This window comes from Priapulus caudatus, unplaced genomic scaffold (assembly GCF_000485595.1).
Source record: "Priapulus caudatus unplaced genomic scaffold, Priapulus_caudatus-5.0.1 Scaffold1882, whole genome shotgun sequence".
Taxonomy (NCBI): domain Eukaryota; kingdom Metazoa; phylum Priapulida; class Priapulimorpha; order Priapulimorphida; family Priapulidae; genus Priapulus; species Priapulus caudatus.
The window spans coordinates 25,140-35,233 of NW_014578943.1; the positions used below are offsets into that span (position 1 = coordinate 25,140).

The window sequence follows — 10,094 nt, forward strand, 5'->3', positions numbered from 1 at the left end:
CAGGAAGAGAAAGAGAGAGAGAGAGAGAGAGAGGTGAGGAGAGAGGAGAGAGAGAGGAAAGTGTCGGAGAGAAAGAGAACGAGAGACGACGAGAAGAGGACGAGAGGCGAGGAGAGAGACGGATGAGAAGAAAGATCGGAGCGGACGAGAGAGAAAAGCATTAAGAGAGAGAGAGAGAGAGAGAGAGAGATGAGGAGAGAGAGAGAAAGAGAAGAAAAAGAGAGAGACGAGAGAGAGAGAGAGCTTAGAGAGAGAGAGATGAGAGAGAGAGAGAGGAGGGAGAGAGAGACGAGAGAGATTGAGAGGTGAGAGAGAGAGGAGAGTGCTGAAGAAGAAAGACGCGAAGAGGGAGATGAGCAGAGCGAGAGAGAGGAGAGAGGAGAGAGAAAGAAGAGAGCACTGAGAGAGGCGGGAAGGAAGAAGAAGAGGATACGAGAGAGAGGGAGAGGAGAGAGAGAGACGAGGAGAGGAGAGAGAAGAAAGAGAAAGAAAGGAGACGAGAGGAGAGGGGCAGAGAGGAGGAGAGAGGCTAGAGAGGAAAGAGAGAAGAGAGGGGACGAAGAGACGAGGGGGAGGAAGAAGAGAGAGAGAGAGAGAGAGAACGAGATTGAGAGGTGAGCTTGAGGGTGAGAGAGAGAGAGAGAGAGACTAGCTGGAGAGAAAGAGAAAGAGAGAGAGAAGAGAGAAAGAGAGAGGAAGAGAGATGAGAGAAGTAGATAGAGAGGAAGAGAGAGAGAGACGAGAGAGGGAGAATGACCCGGAGGGAGAGAGAGAGAAAGAGAAAGAAAGTGAGAGAGAGAGACGAGAGAAGAGAGCTAGAGAGAGAGAGAGGAGATGAGAGACGTGAGAGAGAGAGAGAGAGGAGTGACGCAAGAGAGAGAGAGAGGGGAGAGGAGAGAGAGCAGATGCAGAGGGACGTACAGCCTGCCCCGGCGAACATGAAGAACAGACCTGGAATAGAGAATTCCATCGCCCATGAGTGAGATGTACTCGTGGACAAGACAGCCAGACAGCACGAAACGAACATCATCGCTACGTGTTTCGATGCGTAATCGCCAACGCATCTGTGAACAAACAATGGTGACAGCTACTAACCATAATTATACACATTATACCCATATATATTTGTGTTCATTGATATATCGGAAGAGAATGTGGCGAGTACAAAAACGATCTGTGAGACTGGTGATAACCAAGTAGCATACATTCGTCTATTATGCACTGTGGAAAATAAATTTCAAATATTCTAGATTTGAAATAAGGCGATGAACTACATAACTAACTAATAGACTAATTGACTAGACGGGAAAAACATGAGAAACTGCATTCACTAGCATGAAGGATCAATGATTGTATAACGTACGTTGATAGACGTCCTTGTAAACGTACGTGCTACACAGTCAGTGAACGACTACGTTCCATGTCCTGTAGTAAGCAGAGAACGAGGCTAGAGTTCCACCAGTCTGCCAAAAACAATTGACTTCATTCGTCCAATATAGATACGGAACATTCAGTATAGGTAGCTTCCAGCATTTCTTGCAACGGCCACGATAAATGCAGTGCGGACACAAAATGATTGGCTATTCGGTCCACCATGCCATTTGGATTCTTTGCGAACATTTCGCTTCCTTCGCCGTTATTAGCCGCCCTTTTTCGTGACATTAATCATAAATGAATGACTATTGTCAGGTAATCAGTGGTTACCTTTATGCACCATGTTTAGTAATGTTAGCGGTCGTTACCGCCCTGTAGCGAGATTGAAAGGCTACCTACACGGGTAAGCTAGACATAATGCCTGCAACCTTTATACCGCTTTGCCGGCCACCTAGGTGCGCCCCCAAAACGCAGTCGTGCGTTCACAAAGGTTCTATCGGACACGTTCTTCACGTACCTTGTGAACATTCTGTCCCCGAAGCGTAGGCATTTCAGCAAAGGCATTCTAGCCAAGAGTGCAGGGATTGCTACGAAGAAGGCGTATGAACAGCACCAACCGTTCCGGGAAGAACACACCCAGCGAACGACGCCAAGGAATGTAGTTCTGTATGTTTCACGTGAATCGCATTGAGTTCTGCAACGAAAACAATATGTTCACGTGGTCGAGTTTCGTACGGGACGTTTGACGTTGCATTGGCGCTGATGCATAAGTTGGGCTTTTACCTGGAGTGGCTTTTATGCAAGCAAGTAAAACTGAAACCTATCCAGAATACATGCATGAGAATCAAACTAAAAACTGAAACTCTTCCAGAGTACAGCGCACGACAGATCGCAGTAAACTGAAACCTATCCAGAATTACGAGCTCGGACCGAGTAAAACTGAGTATTACGAGATACTGGCATGCTAGCGAAACAAAGTAAAATCTGACCCTACCGGGAACACCAGGCATAGCAGAATCGAGTGAAGATGACCAGAAACATAGACCAAACTCGCCACAACCTCAGCGAAGCTTGTGATCGCCACAGGAGTTCCACCGCACCTTCGATGGTCCTACAAAAAAGTAATTACCGGCAATGCTCCAAAATAAAAGTAGCCGGTTTCCAAGCAATTAGGACACTTACATAGGGTACAACCTCAACGGCAGATAGCAACATTCACCACAAGTGCCGACAAATCCAGTCCAGTGAACAAATGAAAGAACGATAATCTCAAAGCAGTATCCCATATAAGAAACAGACATGTGGATTTAAGAACACGCCATTAACGGAGCATTGCATGAGAGCCTACGATCATCGCTGAACAAATAAATCGAAATTTCACGCTGTGATTTCCATGCTACCATCTATCGGTCCCATCTCGAGTTTCACCAGAACCATAGATAGTACCGGCCTCCTCTCCACATCTCGCACGACGTCACTGCACGCGTCACGCCCACAAAACCTCGGGTAGTGATCCCTGTATTACAAGGGTCAACGCGCACAAACTCGGTAGTGATTCCCTGTCTACAAGGGTCACACGGCGCACCAAACCTCGGGTAGTGATCCCTGTATACAAGAGGTCAAACGCGCACAACCTCGGGTAGTGATCCCCTGTATACACAGCGGTCAACCGCCACAAACTCTGGCGGTTAGTGATCCCTGCTATACAAGCGGTCAACGGCGCACAACCTCGGCGAGTGATCCCTGTAATACAAGGCGTCGCTGCCGGCAAACTAGGACAGTACAGCGTAAACAGCGCTGAGGTCGGGGAATTGCTGATCCGTTTCTTCGTCTGCAATGCTAAGCGTGTCGGCCGTAAGTTCCCACGACAACGGCCTACGTTGCCATACTCTACTCAAACACTATCGCCACTACGTTTAGTTAATATACTATACCTTACTACGTACTGTCAGTACATTGTTTAGTCATACATACTTAATTTATTACACTATTCATAGCTTTGTTTTTTATATAGTAAATAATATCATATACATATACTAGGCTATTACATACATATATTGTATTTAGTCCTATATATTATAACTCCAAGAACACAGTGTATTCTCTACATAGCTCACACCATACTTTATAATACTATATCATATTATACACAGCCATGATATATACGTACCGTATACTATTAGAAGTACCATGAATAGGGGAAGTGAGATGAAATTATATCAGAGCCGGAGATAGAAAGAGCTATTTATGATACTCCTGACACTATCAGACCTTATAACGAGATGTACACCTACCATGATGCTACACAGTAAATGCACTCACTGCCATGATCGTACGAGTCAGAGGTAATGCATCGATGGTGGTATTCCACGATAGGAATCAGTCAAGGAGGAGGATGTTGCATTTGTGAAACAGCTGACAATAAACAATGTGGTCTCACAAAGATTTCAGCCAAAGTCGTTTCTTGGTTCAAGGCAGAGCGAATTCGTAAAATTGCCGTGGTGCCGGGTGAAAATTAATTCGATAGGAAGCAGATGCCGTTACATCTTTCGCCTTGAAGTTGACCACACGAGTATAGTCTCTCTCGACGAAGGAAATGTGTTCTTGCATTATTAAGCGGCGCGGGCGCGGAGTGTCTGCAAAACAAAGCAATCATAACATTTACACAACTATATTGACTTGACATTTTACAAGTAATTCATGAAACCTGTCACTTAAACATCTACTACGAGAGAAGGCGAATTCACGAGCAGCACTCAATAGTGCATTGACAAACTAAATTCGATCAGCAACCACTCGAGGGCAGCACCATGCAGATCTACCTACCTGCCTCTGCCCAACAATAATAGTGTTTCTTGTGCCTGCGGAGGGCAATGATATATCCACACCCCGAGCGCATGGGGGAGTAAAGGAGAGAGCACATATATACTATGATATATAGCCAACCAGAAGTGTCACGGTGCTTGCCCTGCGGGAAAGAAAAAAAACAAATATGATAAGCTGAAAGCCACTTGATACATATTTACATTCTCAGTCTCGAAAGGCGACGACAGAAACATCATTCGTTATCGTTTAGCCTCGAACGAGGTCGCCGGTTTTGTGGGGATTTCACTAGGACAACGTTAGAAAAAACAAAGACGAGGGAACCACACAGACGGTTAAACGAGCGGAGAAGTACAACACGAAGGGACCGCCGCGCGACAAACCCGATCGCCTGGTATTTTGGCTCGGCATCTCACGGCGTGATCCGCTCAAACATCGTAAATCGAATGTTCAGGTGATAAATGAGGACCGGGAAGGTTCGTAAGGTCGTGTCTCTCACATGTCTCAGCGGCGTTGGCGTGAGCCGGCCAGAACTTGCAGCGTGCAGACACGATTGGCATCGTTGACAGCATCATGACGGCGCCACACGAACATGACCTGCCCGGAATACTTTCCCATCGCCCCAGTTGATGAGGCTTGAAGTCCAAAACTAGCCTGCAAGCAGACACACACACTGTTCAAGACACTAACACAAGAAATTACTGACTATCCTCTGTTTATATATACAGTCCGGCACCTCCTTTTATCCCCGGCCACGTCCGGTAGAGGCCAGCACCCAATCCGGATCGGGATTTGGCCGGGATGAAAAGTACGGCTCAAACACAGCATTTTCAGTTCATATGCAGTTCAGTGGAGGGGTTATGGATCGCTGATAATGTATTTACTCGTCTGTTACCGATGCATTATTTGCCTAACAAACTGTCGCTGTTTATGGATTTATATGATATGCAAATAAAGACAGACATTTTCACACTTCGCGTTTATGTTTGTTTCTTTTGTTGCTGAGATCTAGGGCGCTGTAACGATCGATACACTCGCGGCGTTACATGCCTAGGGCTGTTACATGTGCGCGGCAGCGGCGCCTTTGATTGAAGTACAGGGCTCGATCGATTGTGAGTGCATAGCGAGGTAGCGCCTTTCGCTAACGTCCGCTAGTAAGTTGTTCGTTAACGGACGAAAGCTGTCAGGAGGCATAGCGGACAACACATACACGCACGCACGCACGCATAAACACACATTTTTTTTCATTCATATAGTATACAATGTATATATCTTTTATTCCTTGGTAGTTTTTACAGCATCAACAAGTGAGTATGTATTCGTGAAATATTCGTATTAAAATGGCCGTATATTTATACATGTACATGTACATGGGCGTTTGCTCTTACGGTAACTGTGTTTGTTTTGTGCATGTGATAGCTGTGCGCTCTTACGATAATCTATGTGTACATCGCGCGAGTTTTGAGCGAATGAAAAAACAGGTGAAAATGAATGAAAAAACAGAGAACATACACTGCGAGATCGCGGCCGATTAATAGAGATTTCCTAATAACGGATGGCCGGATAAAGGAGGTCGTACTGTATACATATACATTTATATATATATATATATATATTTTCTCTTTATTCCTGTGATACATGCCCAACCATGCTAACAGCTCAATTCCAAAAGAACCTAAACTCAGGTGTGCAATGTCGTCCTGCGTATATATACGCTCGCGTGACCAACTAGCTTTTCTTCTCCTAGTTGGCTACTGTCGCGCCGTAGAGCATGCACGGTGTATGCTGTACTCGGTATAGGTTATTACGAGACGCAATCCTTAACACACACCACGTCAAGTTACACAACTCATGCGAATGCCTGGCACACGCACTGGCTAAAAACAAATTAACGAACCAATAACTAAAATAATATACTAGAGATAAATCGTTCATATGAACTTCGAGAGGTCTTAATTACACAAACGACTGACCTGCCTGTGTCGAGGTAATCCTGTATGAGCGTGTTGAGCGTGAAGAGGATTAAGATAGCGACAAACACGTGGTAAATGCTTCGCACGTGGCTCACCTCCAAAAGTTCCCTGTTCGTCGAAAATGTCGCAAACTTACAGATTTCAACTTAAATTTGTAAAGCATGGGGTTTCATCTCTGATTAAAGCACGAATTAAAAACGATTCTGCATCAGCGAAACTATGCGGCAAGGTTACCAGTGGCTGTCGTCACACGTAAAGATTTCATGTATGAGAACAATAAATACCAACTAGAACATAAACTCTATAGAACACCTACACTCGTACTGTCGTGCTCGCCAGCACAGCAATAGAGCAGCGAGTTGTAAATATGTATCAGGGGAAGATAATGACAAATCTGTCATTAAAATTTGACTGTCATTAAAACTGACAAATTTGTAAAGTCATCTACCCCTGCATGTATGTATGACGGCAGATGCTCATAAAACTAATGATTTTTTGATAAACAATGTATAAGCAACATGCCGCTCTCACGAACAATACATTTTGCGAGTTTATTTCTCCCCTATTTATCCCTCTATTTATCCCCTATTAACCCGTCCTCCCCCCCACCCTCCACGCTAACCCATGCAACCCCCACCCTCCACCCTAACCCGTCCTCCCCCAACCTAACCCGTTCAACCCCATCAGCAAGCATGCACTTACGTCAAGAGTGATTCTCTTGTCACAAACACCTTATCTGGAAGCTCGCCAGGCGTTCTGAAAAGATACATCGAGGCAAAGCAAACATTAAGTTCGGCGTTCGCGTTACACATAGAGATAATGCATTCGACAAAACTTTACGATACTGTAGAGTTGTAGAAGGAGCGTCGAGGTACGCACCACCGATGCGAAAATGTGTGTGTCGCCACGACGTACGAGTATACATGTGATTACTACATTTCACCTAATCGTAAACTGTATCACGCAAACTCAATTCATGGGTATTTCCGCACCACTAGGCGTCGCCACCCACGCGACACTGCCGGGACACATTTTCGTCCGTTAATCGCAAACGATGTACTCAGTACAAAACGTAGTCAACGACACGCGGCAGAGATCGCGTGACGAGAGGCGACTCTCATTAAACAAGTTCATTCGGTTGGAAGATAATAGAGCTATCTTGCAGGGCCTGACATTAAGGACTGCCCGATGGCCCGGGGCAAGTGGAATGGACGTTCGGGCAAGTGCAACGTGATCGAGTCTATCTTGCCCGATCGGGCAAGTGAAAAATTCTAAATGCATCAACAGTAAAAAGTGCAGTCAGTTTCCTGTGTATGTTATTCTGTTTATTATTTGTGGGTTTTTTAATAATCACATATATACTAGTTGCAAAAATAAAGTCAAACGGTAGCTTACGTGTGGGAAAGCCATATAGGGCTGTAGTACATACGCATGTGAAACAGTGTATTACGGCTAGCGCAAATAGTGGAGTGTCTGTCTGTACGAGCGAGGAGAATCGATTGTTTTTTATAGTATGTGAACCACGAGTGCGAAGCGCGAAGTCTCTTGCGGCCGGGGTCCAGGGCCCGCGTAAGGGCCCTGGAAGCTCAGGGGGTTTGAGAAAGCGGCCCGCGAGGCACGCGTGTATGACTGTGCACATCAACGCTGCGTACGTGCCTGCTGGCAGGGGCTGCATTCATTGAAGTAGGGGGGGGGGAGAACACGATTTTTGATTGTTTCAGCATAGTACTAATCACTACTAAAATGTAGGGGGTGGGCATTGCTGGACTATGAGTGAGCGACAGCAAAACTCTTTCCTGGAATTGAGGAAAAAGCTACAACCGGGAATGACACACAAGTGTGCCGGCACGCAAAAATAAACGTGTGAATTTCAATTTTCAATTTTCAATTTCAAAGGCAGCGCCGACCAAAATTTGCCGCACAAGCCCGACCCCAGGATCAAGTCGAGGATCTGGATTACCAGGATAGACTCCTCGACTTTATCATGAGAAATGTAGCAGATCCTGCTCAAGAGGGAGAGTGATCTGTCAGTGCTTTGTTCATCTGTCAGGTTCATGAAAATAAATCTGTTGTAATGTTTGACTTGTTCATGTCATATATTATTCAAATAGTTGTGGTTCCCATTACTTTTTACATAGTACCAAAAAACATTAGGTGAGGTAGGTCGACCATTATTCCTTTTCAACATAATAGTATACGTCTCAAAGAAATATCATTGTATAATTGTCTGTAAAAGGGTTAGGGTTTGGTCTGGTATATATCTAAAAGGAACCACAACTATGTTTTTTCCCCAGTATGGGTAAACTACACATAATACAATATCGACGTTTCGGACAAGTGAGATTAACATTCGGGCAAGTGAAAATTCAACCCAACTTGCCCAAATGGGCAAATGGGTTGAAAAATTAATGTCAAGCCCTGTCTTGGATAATTTTTACTCAACTGTGTTGATCAAAACATACTGATGACGTTTCGCCTTCTATCAGGAAGCTTTCTCAAAGCTGACTGAATTCGCAAGACCCCGAACATCAACCGTGACGAGGGGCGATACAGACTCAGTCACGTGTGGACCAAGCTGTTGACCACTACACCATCTGGTGGTCAAATCTGATAACTTCAGTCAGCTTTGAGAAAGCCTCCTGGTAGGAGCTGAAACGTCGGCAGTACGTTTTGATCAACACGGTTGAATAAAAATTAACCAAGAGAGGCAACTCGTTACTTTTTCTGGCTGAAGTGCGTTGTGGTGTCGCCATTCTTCTGGAACACGTCGCTCTCGATATGTTCTACCTCAGCTAAGTAATCCTCGAACTTGTCGTTCACCTGCGAGTTGACTTGCTCCAGGACGTCCTCCCTCAGTTTCTGCAAGAAAACGTATGATTCACGCTAACGCCATCCATTTCTGTAGCCTTTCCCATCTGATGATCATAGAGGAGACTGCATAGGGTGTAAAACCTTCGAGAAATCATACTTATTCATGCCGCAGACCTAGATTGCCTTAACGAGATCGTTAACGAGAAAAATCACTTAGTTCACCTGAAAACTGCATCGTATGGTTTCTTCAAAATTAGTTTTGACATTTTTTCCCAGCATAGACCAGAAAACTGTGTATTCAGTTCGCAACACAGAATTATATTCTGTGTGTACACACGGGGGGAGACCACCACTCTTGACAAGTTCCTAACACTCCTGCACACCAACCTGAGTCCTCTCGCGTATCTTTTCCAACTTCATCTCTTTGAAGATGTTTTGTGGAGCCGGTTCGTTAACTGAAAGAGAAACGACTACACGTTAAAAACGTACTTCCATAAACATATACATCATTGTACACATCGTTGCAATTCAAGACACAAACGTTGCATTGAACACTACCAAGAGTTCATTAATACCTATTATCATGAACGTACACATCTACACGTTCATGCTATTAGTGATAATTATTAATAATGCTGAGCTTTATTACTGGGTTCTTGATATGACAGACTACAGAACACACTCACAGTAGGTATCGGCCTAGTATAGGAAGGACAAGAAATAAAAACGTGCACCTACCTTCTGTAACTACAAACACACAAGCACCAAGTCTAGCTCTGAATCGCGCAAATCAAAGACGCTCGATCAGGGTAACCTGAACTCAAAGTCTTAAGTGAAATTTGCTTTTCATGATAGGTCATGCGACATCAAGTCATGCGATAGGGTTAATTTCACCCTATGAACTGATCGTGATAACAATAATCATTAGCAGTAGACTATATACTGGCGATAGAAAACAGGTTTACTTTTCAAAGTCCACGTCTGAGATCATGCCACACTTCTTCCTGTCACTCACAGGCAAATATGTCAACAGTGGTGTGTTGATATTGTTGAGAGTATGTCAATAATATGTTCAACTAAATCCATAAACCTTACCCTATATATATATATATA

General features: G+C 44.5%; 1 protein-coding gene across 3 annotated transcripts in view; it reads right to left on the reverse strand.

Moving 5' to 3' along the window:
• LOC106817825 (sterol O-acyltransferase 1-like) overlaps nucleotides 1–10,094 on the reverse strand; it is a 24,027-nt gene that overhangs the window by 6,516 nt on the left and 7,417 nt on the right. For all 3 annotated transcript variants that reach the window (XM_014822530.1, XM_014822526.1, XM_014822527.1), the window contains exons 4-7: nucleotides 9,369–9,436; nucleotides 8,890–9,029; nucleotides 6,873–6,926; nucleotides 6,171–6,278 (exon numbers count right to left, since the gene is read on the reverse strand). In XM_014822530.1, coding sequence (XP_014678016.1) covers nucleotides 6,171–6,278; nucleotides 6,873–6,926; nucleotides 8,890–9,029; nucleotides 9,369–9,436 — 370 coding nt within the window. The remainder of the gene's footprint in view (nucleotides 1–6,170; nucleotides 6,279–6,872; nucleotides 6,927–8,889; nucleotides 9,030–9,368; nucleotides 9,437–10,094) is intronic.